We start from the raw sequence: 17,821 nt of genomic DNA, 5'->3' as shown, positions 1-17,821 counted from the left end.
AACCAACTTAACTGTCTTCTTCATTAAGTCAACATTCAATAGGATGATGACATGTGGATAAGTGAGCTGAACCCCACAAATTCCACCTGGTTCAGTTTACTTAAACATATTTGAGAGTTGAGATAAGTTTGCTGTTCTCTAATTCCAATGAGTAAGTCTCATCAAGACTTAGCATTCTTCAATGTTCAATAAGTTTAGGCAGTGACTAAACTTCCCTGCAGTAACACTCTTGGTGAAAATGTCGGCTGGATTGTCATGAGTGCTTATCTTCTTGACAAATACCTGCTTTGACTGAATAACATCTCTGATAAAGTGCAACTTAATATCTATGTGTTTAGATTTCTCATGAAACATAGGATTCTTCATTAGATGTAGTGCACTTTGATTATCACAGTGAACTGTGATGTCATCTGATCTGAAACCCAATTCCTCAGTCAAGCCTCTAAGCCAAATTGCCTCTTTAATTGCCTCTGTTGCTGCCATATATTCAGCCTCTGTAGATGACAATGCCACAACCTTCTGCAAATTTGATTTCCAGCTGATACAACCTCCAAGTGCAGTAAAAACATAACCTGTCAAAGACTTCCGAGTGTCTATATTCCCAGCAAAATCTGAATCAACAAAACCAGTGATTTCTTCATTGAACTGACTTTCATTTCTGAATACCAAACCTATGTTTAATGTCCCTTTAATGTACCTCATAATCCACTTGACAGCACTCCAATGTTCAGATCCTGGATTGGCAATATATCGACTAACAACACTCATAGAGTGTGCCAAATCAGGCCTAGTACATACCATAGAATACATTAAGCTACCAACACAACTAGCATAAGGTACCTTGTCCATGTATTCCTTTTCATCATTAGTACTGGCAGCCTGCTTCATAGATAGCTTGAAATGCTGAGCTAGAGGAGTAGAGACAGCCTTGGAGTTACTCATTCCAAACTTTTCTAATACTTTTAGTAAGTACCCTCCTTGAGTCAGTGTAATCACATGAGGTTTAGGCCTTCTGATATCAATGCCAAGAATTTTCTTGGCCTTCCCGAGATCTTTCATCTCGAATTCTTGCCTAAGTTGCTCCTTAAGTTCATCAATTCTTATCCTGTCATCTCCAAAAATCAGCATATCATCAACATATAACAGTAGATAAATCTGATTGTTGATGTAAACACAAGGGTCAAAATCACTCTTCTTATAACCAATCTTTGTCATGTAGTCATCAAATCTGAGATTCCACTGTCTTGGAGCTTGTCTAAGTCCATATAAAGACTTCTTGAGCAGGCAAACCTGATTTTCATTACTGCTTTCAAAACCTTCGGGCTGCTGCATAAAAATTTCTTCATCAAGGCTCCCATGTAAGAAAGCTGTTCTTACATCCATTTGATCCACCTCAAGATTGTGTTTAGCTGCTTTTGACATCATTACTCTAATGGAAGTTTGCTTCACTACTGGTGAGAATATCTCATTATAGTCTATGCCCTCTTGCTGTGTGAATCCTTTAGCTACTAATCTTGCCTTAAATCTGGTAGTTTCAGTTCCTGGTATTCCTTCTTTCCTTTTAAAGATCCACTTGCACCCCACCAGCTTCTTTCTTTCTGGTTTGTCTACTAGAATCCATGTTTTGTTTTTCTGTAAAGACATCATCTCTTCTTGTATTGCCTTAAGCCATTCAACACCATCTTTGCTGTTTATTGCTTCATGGTAAGTTGTAGGTTCTGCATTGTCTATCTCTTCAGCAACTGACAATGCAAAAGCAATAAACTCAGCATAGCCAAAACGATCAGGGGGTCTAGTATCTCTTCTTTCTCTATCTCGGGCCAACTGATATGAACTCAAATCAGATGCAATTTCTTTATCTATGCTGTCTTCACTGTCAACTTTTCTGAGTTGTTGATCCACCTCAAGCTGCAAACTATCTGCCTTTTCTGATTGTAATTCTGTTTCTGGTTGCCTCGGTTTCATTGCCATTTCAGTTTCTCTAAATACCACATCTCGACTAATCAAGCATTTCTTGTAACCTGGTTCCAAACACCACACCTTGTAGCCTTTTACACCATCAGGATAGCCCAAGAACATGCACTTTAGTGCTCTTGCATCCAGTTTATCTTGTTTAACATGCACATAGGCTGTACATCCAAAGACCCTTAAGTGTTCAAACTTTGGTGGCTGTCCTGTCCAAAGTTCTTGTGGAGTTTTGAAATTTATTGCTGCAGAAGGGCATCTGTTTATTAAATAACATGCTGTTTTCAAAGCTTCTCCCCAGAAATACTTTTCCAAATATGCACCTTTTAGCATACATCTCACTCTTTCTAGAAGTGTTCTATTCATGCGCTCTGCCAGCCCATTTTGTTGGGGAGTTCTAGCCACTGTGAGATGCCTTCTTATTCCTTCCTTATTGCAGAACTCCTTGAACTCATTTGAGCAATATTCAAGACCATTATCTGTTCTCAACACCTTAATCTTCTTGTTTGTCTGATTTTCTATCAGCTTCTTCCAGTTAACAAAGGTCTCAAAAGCTTGGTCTTTGCTTTTCAACAGAAACACCCATACCTTTCTACTAAAATCATCTATAATACTCATGAAGTAGCTTGCTCCACCAAGTGTTTGAGTTCTTGAGGCACCCCACAAATCCGAGTGTATATAGGCCAGCTTTTCAGTTGTAGTGTGTTCTCCTTTGCTGAATTTTACCCTGCTACTCTTGCCATAGACACATTCTTCACAAAAGTCAAGTTTGTCTTTCAAACCTCCCTTAAACAGACCTTGTTTATTGAGCTCATTTATTCCTTTCTCACTTACATGACCCAATCGCAAATGCCACAATTTTGTAGTGTCTTCTGAATTCTTGTCAACAACAGTTGTAGCATCACCAATAACAGTTTTACCATCCAAGAAATACAGGCCATTATTCAGTTTGCCCTTCATCACAACTAATGAACCTCTTGTAACCTTGAGTGTTCCATCATCTATCTTGACAGTAAAGCCATTTTTATCAAACATGCCTATGGACAATAAGTTTCTTTTCAGGTCAGGTACATACCTTACATTCTGTATTGTCCTTGATATCCCATCATGCATTTTGATAACTATAGACCCGATACCTTTGACTTCACATGCCTTATTATCTCCTAGTAACACAGTTCCACCATGTTCTTCAGTGATTGTGGCAAATAGTCTTCTGTTTGGACTCATGTGAAAAGAGCATCCCGAGTCCAAAATCCATTCTTCCCCTGAATTGGAACTAGATACCACAAGGACATCAGCTGAGTCATAACCATCTGATGCCACACTTGCCTCACCATGATTTCTGTTCTTGTGATTCTCTTCTCTTTTAAGTTTGGCTTTTAAGGCTAAACATTCATCTCGAAAGTGTCCCTCTTTCTTGCAGTAATAGCACTGTTTTGTAGTTGAGTTGTTCCTTGTTCTTGATTTAGATCTGTGATAACTCTGACCCCGAGAGTTCTTCTTGCCTTTGTACTCTCTTTTCTCTGATCTGCCTCTTACAAACAGTCCCTCTCCATTAGTTTCATATCTGTCATCTCCCCTTTTCTGTAATTCCTTAGAACTCAATGCTGACTTAACTTCTGACATGGTTAATGTATCCTTGCCATACAATATGGTGTCCACAAAATGTTCGTATGGCTTTGGCAGAGAACTTAGAAGGATAATAGCTTGATCTTCCTCATCGAACTTGACTCCAAGATTGTTCAAGTCGAGTATTATCTTGTTAAAATCATCAAGATGCCTTCTTAACTCCTTCGATTCATCCATTCTAAGGGTGTATAGCTTCTTCTTGAGATACAATTTATTGGCAAGAGATTTCTTCATGTAGATAGAACTCAGTTTGTTCCATAACCCAAGAGCTTTTTCTTCACATGACACTTCCCTCAAAACTTCATCACCAAGACTTAGGAGAATGGTACTGTGAGCCTTTGATTCGATGTCCCTCTTTATCTTTTCCTCTTTGATTTCCTTCATCAATTCAACATCAATTGCCTCTGATATTCCCTGATGCACCAGAAGTGCTTTCATCTTAATTCTCCATAAACTGAAGTCATTTGCCCCTGTGAACTTGTCAACTTCAAACTTGGTTGTTCCCATGTCTTGATCTGTTCTTGATCCTCAAAGCTAGTTTCTTGATCCTCTTAATGCAACCTGGCTCTGATACCAATTGTGGTGCCTGAAAAACTAAACAAGAAACCAGAAAACACAACCAAGATAATGAACAAAGTAATAAAACAGTAATAAACTACTCACAAAACAATTTACGTGGTTCAGCACAATGCATGTGCCTACATCCACGGGAGAGAAATAGCAGCTTCTTTATTGATGAACTTCTCAAATGGTGTTACAAAATCTCAACATTACATCAGGTGTCTTGCACCTTAATCATAAGACAGGATACTCTCAAGAACAAGTTTCAGTATTCTTCAATGTCTCTAGCTTCAAGATTCTGATCTTCTTCCTCTGTTTTTGTATTATGTCTTCTGACTCTAAATAGAGAACTAAGTATCTACTTATACACGAGAACCCAGTTCTGCTTCAAAGCCAACCAACTTAACTGTCTTCTTCATTAAGTCAACATTCAATAGGATGATGACATGTGGATAAGTGAGCTGAACCCCACAATATCACTCTCTTTATATCTTTATTGTTACAATTCTTGCTTTATTTTCTTTATTTTAGAACAGTAGCAAGTCCATTATCACGATTGTAGATAAAATGACATATGCATACACATAGTGGAATTACTTTATATATTAGATTCATGAAATTATATATATAATGATCATTAATTACTTTTACTTATTAGGGGATAGGTTTAATAATCAACTCTGAAATTCGTTCTTTTGATCGGTTATCCTGAGAACTGTGTCCATCACCATGTTGATACATAAATAGTCCCATCCTAGCAAAGTTTCTGGCATCTTCAATCATTGATGAGCTTGCACATAATCCTTCTGGATTATTCATCTCTTTCCATGTTTCACTTATCAAAAACTTTATATGATGACGAGCTTCTTCTTCAGTTACATTAGTTTCTTTCATATAACATTGAATTGATTTAGGGGCGTCGCCTCTTTTGAGTTCTTCCTATTTTAATTGAAATATATAATTGTTGTTAATAAGTCAACCAATACAATAAAGCAATATATAATGTATTGAATATATATATAAACATAATTATAGGGACTTTAGGTGGGACATTACTTTTGCTCTTATTGTAGGAGTGTTTATTATTTTTCGCATTGGAGAAATTATAACCCAATTTATTTTATATAACTATGTACATGATAGTTATAGTATGCATTTTGCCAATTTTTTTTAGAAATTTTGAATAATTTACCGTGTCAAAATTAGAGTTAAAATAGTCTGTTTTCCATGCGTGTAAGTGACTCTTTGAACTCTGATTTCGGCACTTTAAATTATTCAGAATTTCTCAAAAATTGGCGGGATGCCTGCTATAACTATCATATACGCTATAATTTTTCCAAGTACCGAAAATAGAAAATGTCCCTCTAGGGCAGGGGCAAAAGTGATGTTGTACCTAAAAAAAAATTCCTATAATTATATATATAGTTAACTTACAGATGATGTTGCTAGATCATTTGCAAGTCTTAAAATTATGGCTGACTGACGAACTATGGGGGGATAACCTTCTTCCAAGCATTCCAAGACCTCATTGGTTATAGTGTGATTTGCATGAGAGAAATAAGCATGAACAATAAGAACCGGTCCTCCTACTGATTTCCAAGCATTATCAATATATTCTTGCAGTGTTGGTGTGTATCCACTATAGTACCATTTTGCTTCTTGAAGAAAACTTCTACACATGTCTACCCACTGAAAATTGTATAATTAGGCTTCATAATTAAGGATATAATTAAGTTAGAGTGATGTTATGACTTTTGTACTAATTAGATACACAACTGAATTTTATACCATTAAAATGTCATGTAAACCCTACATGTGTATTATTATAGTTGTGATGTTATTAGACCATCTCCAACGAAAGATGTAAATAATGTGAAGAGAAAGTCAATATATTATATATTTGGCACAATTTTTAACATTATGCTCAAATGCACAATTGTAAAATTTAATACATTTCAATAATACTAATTTGATATTTATTGAAAGTGTACAAAAAAAATAATCATTTTTTTTTATATTTTATTATTGATAGTATAAGATAATAATAAAATAATGAGGTAAAAAGTATAACATTTAATACAAATAGATAAAAATAATACTAAAATAATATAAATGACATAAAAGTAAATAAAAAAGTGTAGCATTTATGGTGATGCAAAATATGTACCATGTTATATTGTGTGCTAAATTTGACCAAACTTTTAGCATATGTCAAATTTGGATGTCGATAGTATAAGATATAATAAAATAATAAAGTAAAAAATATAACATTTAATGCAAATATAGCTAAAAATAATACTAAAATGATATAAATGACATAAAAGTAAATAAAAAAGTGTAGCATTATTTATGGTAATAAAAAATATGCATCATGTTATATTGTGTTAAATTTCACCTAACTTTTAGCATGTGTCAAATTTGACATAACTTTTGGCAAACCATTAGAGCAAATTTTTTGTAAAGTGATTTATATTTTAACAATTCAATACTAATTTGATACTCAATTGGAGATGGTCTTAGGCACTAAAATACATGCCTTTTTTGTCATTTTAACATATAAGAAAATAAATATGATACCGTTTTCTTGAGGTATTCAATGTTGATGGCGATATCTTGGTCTCTTAATACCTCAAATACCATTTCATTTATGGTATTGTGTAAAACAAGGAAAGGCATCTTCATATAATCAGGCAACTCATTTATCATTTTCACATCCCATCTGCGAAACAATATTACATACTAAGCAAGAAGAGCTTCATATTATTGTAAATTTCATATTGGTGAAATAATATATATATATATGCTTATTTGCAACTAAGGTTGTATTTATTAGACTTAGTAATAAGTACATATATATACATGTCGAGATGATTGCACTAACCTCTCAACAGCTTTGGTGAAAAGCTCTAACTCCTCCAATGTTCCATAAACATCATATATATCGTCAATTAATGTTATTAGCTCATATGATTTGGCAGTTATTGTTCTAAAATAACTGAATTTTGGCTCAAATCTTACTCCAACCTTCCATAAGAAACACTCCATCAATCTATCTCTTGTGAAATTCAATTTCTCTCCCAGTTTAGTATGCTTCCACCATCTTGTATTATCATAAAAATTCGAAATTATTAATTTTATATATTTATTTTCATCATCGCTATAATCATTCCTCGTTAGAAACTTGTTTAGTAATTTATGGTAAGAATTCATTAGTATTCAGTCTCCAAAAGTCATTTCACAAACCATGGTAGGAAACATATCCATCCCTAGCTCAATTTTTTAATATAATAAAAAAAAATCTTCGTGAGTGTTATTAATTGGTTCAAATTTAGTCAAGATATTATATAAACACTACAAATAAAGTTAACATTTAGTGACAACTTTTGAGTCACTTAATGTCACTTTAGTAACAACAAAAAATTAATTGTGACTAAAAAGTCATACTTAATCACAAGTTGTCACTAATGTAGTTTTACACAACCTATTATTTTTAGTGATAAAATTTGTTGTGACGAAAAATACATTTAATGACAGCAAATTGTGATTTTTGCGGCTAATACTTTTAGCCACGAATTTTTTAGTAATGACATAGGTAAGATGATTTTTTTTTACTCACAAAAATTATTGTGACTAAAATTAAGATTTTTTGTAATGAAAAGTAGACTAACATATAGGGTAACTAATGGTCACACCAAAATTTGTGAAAAATGCCACTTTTCTCACCAAAACAATCTACTTATATCATTCTTTGACTTTTGCTGCAAAAATATTCCTATATAATAAAGTATATTAAAAGAAACATTATTAATTTATTTATAATATCACCTGAATAAATGTTTTAGTTCCTCATGATGTGTTGATTGTATGATGTTGAAATCTAGTTTGGAAAACTCAAGCAAAGTAGGATTCATGTCTTGTTTTTTTTCATATACATGGATGAACCACTTGGCTTCTGTTCTTGTGGTCCTCCAATGAAGTGGAAGCTCCAAGGCATGACTCACTACTTGGATATTATAATTATAATCATCATCATTATTATTATTTATCAAGTAGTTTTTGAGACATTCGGTTGAGAAAACCCTAGCTTCCTCCAAAATACTTTCACCTATTTTCCCATAGAATGAAGCTTCGTACAAGGCCAATACTCCCATAATATCATCACTTATGCTTGCTTTGAATTTACCTGTCTCGTCCTTGAAAATATTAAAAATTTCTGCAATAACACCAATTGAGACTTAATTAGTATTATAAGATTTGATCCAACGATTATCAATTATTTTATAAAAAAAGTAAAAAGCACATCAAATCTAAAACGACCAACTTAAAATAGATGACAAAATTAAGTTTTCTCTTAAAACCTTGTATATATACATATATACTTTTAGAATATTCAATTAAAGTTAACAAAACAAACCGTTAAAACAAAAAAATTTCGTTTTCTACACATTTTTTATATAGAAGGGATATGTCATGTACTTGGAATAGAATGTAAGTGTATTTACCTTGAGGTACTGCATAGCCATGTTGGCGTAGAAGCCTAAATTCAAGAGCAATGGCATATAAATTACAATTAGGGTTATCCATATTATAGGGAATTTTTTTCTCCAAAATAGTTTTTATTTCATCCTCAAGACGGTAAGATAATCCAAGTCTTTGCAATGTATCAATGAGCTCAAGTTGAGCTAAAGTGTTTTCCATCTCAACAAGCATTCTTCTCACATCTCCCTCGAGCTTATTCACTCGACTTGTATAGGGCTCGCCCTGCATTATGCATGCAATATATACTATCCATTATGCTCGTATTTAGCTAGTGGAATCGGATAGAATTGGATTGGATTAAAAATTATTAGAGAACAAAAATAGAAGAATGAATGAGTTGATGAATTGTTAACAACAAATTAGAATAAAAAAAAACATATTGGTACAAAATGGTAGGTAATTATGCTTTTTTTTTTCTTACATTGAATTGCCAAACAAAATACATAGATGGAGATGAATAATTGGATAAAATATTTATCTCAAGTTTTTTAATGGGATTATGTGATCCCAAACTAAAAGGATTGTTTTGATTGTTGGATTACATTATAAAAAAATAATTCAATCCAATCCTATCCTCCAAATATGACCTATCTATAAAAGGGTAAGTGTGTGGTCAGGGCCGGTCCTATACAAAAATATGTTATTTTTAAAAAAAATTATATATAGAATAATATTTTTTTTAAAAATTGGGACCTTTGTGTATGTAAAAAAAATAACATTTTAAAAAAATTTGGAGCCTCATTTTGTGGAGATCCTAGGCACAGGTGTGGCCCGCCTGTGCCCAAGGCCGGCCGGTTGGTTATAAAACTTTATTTGGTGGTGTGACTAAGATTAAAGTCTATCATAAATATTGCAAATATTTGTAGAGAATCATGAGAAATAAATCACCTTATATTGGCTTGTAAGAGACTGAATATAATCAAAAGACCAAATGGAAGGTTCATAGTTGGCTGATCTTCGATCAATAGGATTAGAACCAGTCCTATTGACCACAGTACATTGGGTGGGGTAGCAAGCACTTGATCTTGATATTGCCCTTGCTCTTGCAGTAGTAATAATAGTACTATTAGATTTTTTTGGTCTAAGTCGACTACTAACATTACTACTGCAAATAGAGACTGATGATGGAGCAAATTGGTGAACCGCCAAGAACTGCATTTTTTCTTTTTCTTTTAAGGTCTAATTAACAACTACACTATTTTTGGGGGATGAGAACTTGTGTATTGATTTGCCTTGTATTTATAATGGTTTATTGAAAGTGAAGAAGTCTTTAAAATTAACGAGTCACAGCCTTTCATTTTCTATTACACTACATATTTTTGTTGATTAGATAAATATCTTGAAATTAATAAAAAGAGATTGAGAAAAATTATTAATCTCTCTTTTCTTTGTCCTCATTATAACACTTTTGTGTAATGGGAACATTTTTCTATCCCTATTTAAAAGTTTTGTTGAATTTTACTCTAATTAGATAAATTTTGAATTAAAAAAAATGCAATTTAAGAAAATCAAACAATAGAGATATGGATTAACATAGACTTTTTATTACACTATGAAAAAAAGAAGTAATTATTTAGTGATGAATTTCATGTAACTAGAGCTTAGTTATTATTATTATTTTTTAAATAATTACAATAAAAAATTGATTGTGACTAAAAACATAATATATAGTCACAAATTATCACTAAATGTAATTTTAGTCACAACAAATTATAACTTTTGTAACTAATACTTTTAGGCACAGACTTTTTAGTCACGACATAAGTATAATGATGACATTTTAGTCACACTTTTGTGAAATTAAATTGGAAATATACAATTTTGGTCTTCATAAATACCGAAATGGTACTATATGTTTTGTTGTTCATATCAAAATAGTACCCTGTACCTAATTTTGGTCAAAATTATTTTTTCAATTAGATAAAATAGTATATTCCCAAGTAAATTTTACTTGTGAAGATGGAAGCCAATTAGATAAGATTTGCATTAAAAGAATGCTATTTAAGCAAATCAAACAATAGAGATATGGATTAACATAGACTATTCAAACATTAGATTTTTATTTCTTTGTATTTTTCTACTATTATGGAGACTTGATTATGCCCCAAACAAAAGATATGATACAAATGATTTTATAATTAAATATTTGATGTATTTGTTGGACTATGCACTTGGTTATGATTTCGATTAAATATTGTGGTGCAGTACATTTAAATATATTTTTTGAAAAAATATTTAAATGCAACTAAAAAATTAAAGAAAATATATTGATTCGGCCAAGAAATGACAAATTCGATGAAAACTAAGTTGTCTAAACTAAAAAAGGCAAAAAATAAAACCGCCACAAATAGGTAGCTAGTCAAAGATCAAATGTGCAAAATACCACTTAAATAATATTAACCCTCTAACACGACAATGAGGGCTAAAATAAAATAATTTCGTACGTTAGCATGTTTTATTTAATATTTTATTTTATTTTTAAAAAATTTTCCTTTGTAAGTTTCCCTTGAGTAGTCAAAGAATCCAAGACAGCCATTGATGACCAAGCTCCTCACGCCACAACTCATTTTCCAACAACTAGTGTTGATCACAGAGGTGAAAAATAGTTACCGCCGTAGTTTGGTAGCCATGGAAACTGAGACCACTGCTTGAAAAATATATTTTAGTTACTACAAGAAAAGTAATTGCAGCTACACCTTGTCGCCCGCAATAATACCATGTCGCTTCAAAAGATAATCCCACAAATTTAATTGGTAAAAAATAAGTATTTGTGGTGATATTATTGACATTTGCAGTGACAGTCCGCAATTAATGAGTCAAAAGGGAGGGAAATGTTAGCTCCACCGTTTCTCATTCAAAGAAAAATTTTGAGTATTTGGGGCAAAAATTTCAAAATAAAATAAAATTCGGCCACACTTCTAGTTGGTTGGGCTCAAGAGTGGTACCATCGTGACCTATTCTTCAAAGTGATCATTTTGATATGTGGGAAGCATATGCTTTTTCACCGTCGCTGGAGAAGATGACTAGAATAAAAAAATTACTTTTTAGTTTCATCTTCTTTATATTTTGTTGACAAAAAAGTAACTAAATTTTAAACTTAAACAAAATTTAATATACCAAAAATTGTATTCTTATTTTACATTTAAAAGATAACATATAATATTCTGAACAACTTTAAAGTTATTTTAGAAACATTCAAGTAATTATTTTATAATAGATTATTTAGGATATTGTTTGGTAACTTTTAAATGAAACATAAAAAGACTCTTTTTGGTAGCTCACAAAGTTTGTTAGTTGCTATAAATTTGTAGCATACCACACAATTTAGTCACATATCAAAATGTAACCAATTGGTATCCTAAATGATTTTAAAAGCAACAAAAATATACATTTTAAAAGTAATTATGTAGTATACTAAATAATATCATTTTCTAATAAGTTATTCATGATAGCTTAGAATTATAGGAGTAACTTTTTATTCTATATGATAATTAATTCGTTTTTAAAATAGACTTGAAGGTGATGTAAAAATATTTTAATAATAAGACATGTAAATTACATGATTGACTCAAAAAGTCTATTAAAAGGTACCGTGTAGTATAATAAATTAATTTTTATTGATAAACTATATGGTAACTTATTATACTACATAGCAACTCATTAGTTTCTTAAATAAGCTTGAATGTTACAAAAATGTATCTTAAATAATAAGGTACCATAATATAACATAAAAATAACTAATTGGTATATTAAGATGCCTACAAATGAGTTTTCGAGGTAACCAAAAGGTACATAAATAATATGATCTAAAAATAAATCTTTTAATCAAAAGAAAGTGACCAACTAGTATCTTATCAATATCGTAAGCAACCAAAATGTAACTTTTTATAACCCAGAAAAACAAAAAAAAATCGTGAAGCAAGATTTCCCAATTTTTAAAAATCCAGTATGCTATGTTGATGTGGCACCGATATTTGTGTAAATAATTTTGTTGAAGGTTGCGACAAAATTTATTTGTTGAAGGTCTTCTTGTAAATACTTTAAATTCTAGGTGTATAATTGTAAAATTCTCCTTTTTTTCCCCTTAATTTCTTTCTATTAACTATTATGTGGTTATAAATTAAATGTTGTGAAATAATTCATTAAGAAAAAGTAACAACAAATTATTTACCGAGTTTTTCGAAAACTATAAATACATTAATAAATTAGAGCTAGTAAGAATAAAGGAATGAAATAAACAAGGCCAAATATTTTATGTGGTTGAGGCATTAATCAGTCTTAGTCCACGAGTCAGTTGTATCGAGCTTTAGAGAGTTTAACAATGAATGTTTTCAGCAAGTTCAGCAGTGTTTTTCCATACATGAAAGGATTGGATCAAATCCTTGCTATAGTGCACTAATGAACCTATTTATAGGTAGCCATATAGTGTGGGCCAGACTAATCTAGATCCAATAAAGATATAAGCATAATTACCCTCTGATGGAACTATAATACAAGTGGAGAATGTAAATACATAGTGTTTAGTCTGGGCCCATTGGGCCGGCTTAAGTGTGGTAGAGCACTACAACTGTCCCTTGTACGCTGATACGGACTGGTGCGCGTGAGCTGTTAGGGAGATTCTTGGGACAGGATCTGTCAGAATAATGACAGTATCAACCCCTAGGAACATTGTACGTTCTGTGCGTATCCCTTTTGCAGGTTAGTTGAGCAGACTAACTGTCGGGTTTCTCAGGGACACATCAGCTGGATGGAGTATTGGTCTAGTTCTACCAGGACGTATGGTCCATCTTCAATTTGAGCACCACATCCAAAGAAACTTGTTGGCGTATCAATTCCTCTATGACTAAGTGCCTCAGCTGTAGGTAGGATGTTGTGATAGACTCTCCATATAAAAATCTTGATTTTTCCTTGGATGTCTAGCTGCCATATTCTTTTCCACCACTCCATCATGTTGCAAGAAGTTGAAGAGGAACCCTCTTGGACAAACTCCATAATAGTTTTGTATCCTGTACGAATAGAGTAATCTCCATCCTTATCAAAGTACAAATCAAACAGTCAAGCACTTCTCGATTACTGAGGTGTATATTACCAATAAGTTCACTATCAATCTTCCAAAAACATTGTTCTATAAAGCTTGTATTCCATCTTATGGGGTCTGTCGATATAAAATCTGCAACTCTCCAATCATTTCGATGGAACACAGCAGTGGTACCATATTTTAATCTTTTATTTTATGAATAAATAGTACCTTTTAAGCAATATTGTAGCGACAATTTTGAGCATTTGCAGCGATAAATGTTACCGCAATAGATCATATTTCTTGCAGTCAATGCATAAAAATATTTTTTAATTAACAAGATTTTTTTAGAAAGCAAGCCAAAAAAAAAAAGAGAAAAAAGCATATTATATAATTAATGCAAAGGTAATAATACCCATAGTTAATTATTTTCCACCAAAAAGATTTGAAACAAACAAACAAACAAGTTGAAGATTAGATACATAAAAAACTTCGCTGAGGGAAATCCTCGACCTTAAGCTTCGCTGTTGCTATGGCGGGTCGCGGCAGACCAAGGAAGAGCGGCGTTCAAGGGACGAGATGAAGATCTCGCGGAAGAGAGGACCGACATCGTCCGATAAGGTCCTCAAATCGAAGTCGATGGCGGAGATAATAGGAGTGGATGCGCTCTCTATTTTTGGCGATGAGACGGAGGAAGAAGGGATCACGACGAAAGTGGAGCAGGAGGCTATTACTCCCCGAGCGATTCTGAAACTCATCCAACGGGAGCAAGAGGTTCGTTCGGAGTTTGGAGCTCATCAGGAGCAGGAAGAGACAAAACGTGGTGACGTAGAGGCTAAATCTGGTAAGAATGCCACATCCCCGATTCTCCATTATGGAAAGATTATACAGAATTTAAGCAATAGATTTGGAGAGTCTGAATCAAAAGTGAAATGCTCATCTAGGGTTAAAATTGACATGGTAGACATTAAAGAGGAAATTGAATTTTGGGATTCTGCCTTAGTATGCTATGTACTGGGAGCAAATATCCTTTTTCATGTTTTTGATGGATTTGCTAACAAAATGTGGAAGGATAAAGGACTGCATAAAGTGGGAGTATTAGCTAAAGGAATTCATATTGTCAGATTCACTTCTGTGACTTTCAGGGATGAGGTTCTTCATGGCGGATATATGCTCTTTGACAAGAATTCGATTATAATGAAAGCATGGGATCCCTATACAGATTTTACTCGGGCAGATGTCTGTTCGGTAGCTACTTGGATTAAAATCCCTGGTTTGGATCTTAGATATTGGGGGGAACATACACTTTTCAAAATTGTTGGTCAATTAGGGACTCCTCTAATGATAGATGAGGTGACAAAGAACAAAGAGCTATTGAATTTCCCTCGGGTGATGATAGAGGTGTAGTTACACCAAGCCTTTCCTGATGCAGTTTCGTTCACTAATGAACTGAATCAGGATGTTGTTTTGCCGGTGAAATACAAGTGGCTACTGATTTTCTGTGATCATTGTTTTGGTATGGGCATAAGTCAGCAGTGTGTAAGAAGAAAGAGGTGACAAAGCAAGCATGGGTGGAGAAAAAGAAAGTGGCAGCGACGGATTTAAAGGGAAAAATAGTCGAGGAACAAGATGATGATGGCTTTCAACAAGTTAAGAATGGAGTTAAAGGTGCCCGGATGGAAGTGAAGGAAAGGAAAGGTATTGATACGTCGAATAATTTTGGGGTATTAATAGATACAAGGGAATGATCTAAGACTGAGAATGAAGAGGTTCGCACAGGGAAGGGGGGAGCCTCCCTTGGGGAATGGATAGAATATTGTGTTGGAATGTCAGGGGGATCAATAAGCGCCAAAAACAGGAGGAGGTTAAAAGGTTGATTTTCTCGTTTCAAGTTGGTCTTGTTGGTCTCCTTGAAACCAAAATACAGGCTCATAAGTTGGGTGTTGTATATGTAAATATGTTCTCGGGATGGTGTTTTACTACCAATAACGGCTGGCACAAAGGTGGAAGAATAATGGTGAGTTGGAACCCTAATATGTTTTTTATAAACATTAAGAAATGTACTAGCCAATTAATGCATTTAGAGGTGCAATCGAGAGCGGGAATGGAAATCTTCATGGCAACCTTTGTCTATGCTTTTAATGATGAGGAGAGTAGAAGAATTTTGTGGAAAGATTTGAAAGAGATTGAAAAGGAATTGAAGGCACCTTGGATGGTTTTGGGTGACTTTAATGATATTTAGAGTGTAGAAGAAAGGATCGGGGGGAACAAAAGGAAACAGGTTTCGAAAGATTTTAAGGAGTGTATAGAGGCTTGCGAGTTGGAGGATGTGAAGTTCACAGGTAGTTTCTTTACTTGGTCGAATAAACAAGATATGCTGAAACAAGAATTTACTCCAAAATTGATCGAGTTTTAGCTAATCAGAAATGGTTAGATAAATTCCCAACTGTTGAGGTATTGTTTATGGAGGAAGGAGAGTTTGATCACTGTCCCGCTTTGCTTTCGGTGTATCCAGTTGGGCAGCAAGGCAAGAAATCATTTATGTACTTCCGTTTTTGGCAAAATGCTCCAGGTTTCACCCAGCAACTACAACAAGTTTGGAATTTGCGCATTGAAGGTACTCCTATGTTTATACTGGTACAGAAGCTTAAGGCATTTAAGGAAGTGTTGAGGAAGCTGAATAAAAATGAGTTTGGGGATGTATAGGCTAATGAGGTGCGGCTAAGGCAGATTTTGTTGGACAACCAAGAAGAATTGCAAAAAGACCTCCTTAATGCAGATTTGATCATTAAAGAGAAAACTTCTCGGGCCCAACACAAGGAAGCACACCAGAATTTTATCTCCTTCCTTCAGCAAAAAGCCAAGTTATTTTGGCTTAAGGATGGAGATGATAATTCTGCCTTATTTCATGCTAGCATCCGTTCCAGGAGGGCCTTAAATAGAATATATTCTATTAATGATCAGCAAGGTAACACGATTCATCAACCCGAGCAACAGAGGCTTTTTTAAGCTTTTATAAGACTTTATTGGGAAGTATTCTCATTGGGAGGAAGGCTGTTAGTAGACAAATTGTGGCTTTAGGGCCGATTATAAATGCAAACCACACCAGATTATTGTTGTCTGACTATTCTCATGAGGATGTGAAAAGAGCAGCGTTTGATATTCCGTGGAATAAGTCACCTGGACTAGATGGATTTAGCAGTTTCTTTTATCAAGATAACTGGGAGATGATTGGGCAAGATGTGGGTGAAGCAGTTCTTTCCTGGTTGCATACTGGGAAGCTCCTTAAAGAAATCAGTTCAACCACCTTGACATTAATCCCAAAAGGTAAGTGCCCGAACTCTGTCTTGGACTTTCGACCCATAGCTTGTTGCAACGTGATTTACAAGATTGCAACCAAACTCATATGCTCTAGACTGAGAATGATTCTTCTTGATATCATTGCTCAAAACCAAAGTGGGTTTGTCCAAGGTAGATTCATAGCATATAACACTATGATTTGTCAGGACTTGGTGAGGCATTACGGGAGGAATGGAAGGCGTCCCAAATGCATGATAAAATTAGATCTACGGAAAGCATATGATACAATTGAATGGGACTTCATTGAAGAGATGCTGAATGCTTTCAAGTTTCCGAAAAAGTTTGTGGATCTAGTCATGATTTGAGTTAGAACTCCTCGTTTCAGTCTTATGTTTAATGGGAGTTTGCATGGGTTCTTTGTAGCTAAGCGGGGTCTTCGTCAAGGAGACCCAACGTCTCCTCTTCTTTTTGTCTTGGGCATGGAATATTTATCAAGAGTGATGATGAAGGTTGGGGAGAAAGAAGATTTTAAGTTCCATGAAAGATGTGAACAACTAAAATTGAATCATCTTTGCTTTGCGGTTGATGTCTTGCTTTTCTGTCATGGTGATTTTAAATCGATTTACCATATGCTTCAAGGTCTCAAACTTTTATCTCAAACATCGGGTCTACAACCAAGTGATTCCAAATCTGAACTTTATTGTTGCAACATGGCTGAAAGTGAAGTTCAAAGAGTGGTGGATGCCTCAGGTTTTGGAAGGAGCCAACTGCCATTTCGTTACTTGGGCATACCGATTTGTGCCAAAAAAA

At 33.9% G+C, this 17,821-nt stretch overlaps 1 protein-coding gene across 1 annotated transcript; it reads right to left on the bottom strand.

The window, feature by feature from the left end:
• Nucleotides 1–4,740: 4,740 nt before the first annotated feature.
• LOC133834265 (myrcene synthase, chloroplastic-like) lies at nucleotides 4,741–9,867 on the bottom strand. Its single transcript, XM_062263822.1, has 7 exons — nucleotides 9,583–9,867; nucleotides 8,658–8,916; nucleotides 7,981–8,368; nucleotides 7,037–7,255; nucleotides 6,733–6,874; nucleotides 5,590–5,844; nucleotides 4,741–5,094 (listed from the first exon to the last, which is right to left on the bottom strand). The coding sequence occupies exons 1-7, from the start codon at nucleotides 9,850–9,852 to the stop codon at nucleotides 4,810–4,812; spliced, it is 1,818 nt and encodes a 605-aa protein (XP_062119806.1). The 5' UTR covers nucleotides 9,853–9,867; the 3' UTR covers nucleotides 4,741–4,809.
• Nucleotides 9,868–17,821: the final 7,954 nt, after the last annotated feature.

Source organism: Humulus lupulus, chromosome 5 (assembly GCF_963169125.1).
Source record: "Humulus lupulus chromosome 5, drHumLupu1.1, whole genome shotgun sequence".
Taxonomy (NCBI): domain Eukaryota; kingdom Viridiplantae; phylum Streptophyta; class Magnoliopsida; order Rosales; family Cannabaceae; genus Humulus; species Humulus lupulus.
This window is presented reverse-complemented; position numbering and strand designations above follow the sequence as displayed.

Coding starts and splice junctions, on each gene's coding strand:
- LOC133834265 (XM_062263822.1), bottom strand. CDS start 9,852: ATGCAGTTCTTGGCGGTTCACCAATTTGCTCCATCATCAGTCTCTATT. Junction 5,845..6,732: donor TTGAATACCTCAAGAAAACG/GTATCATATTTA, acceptor TACAATTTTCAG/TGGGTAGACATGTGTAGAAG. Junction 5,095..5,589: donor ATGATCTAGCAACATCATCT/GTAAGTTAACTA, acceptor CAATTAAAATAG/GAAGAACTCAAAAGAGGCGA.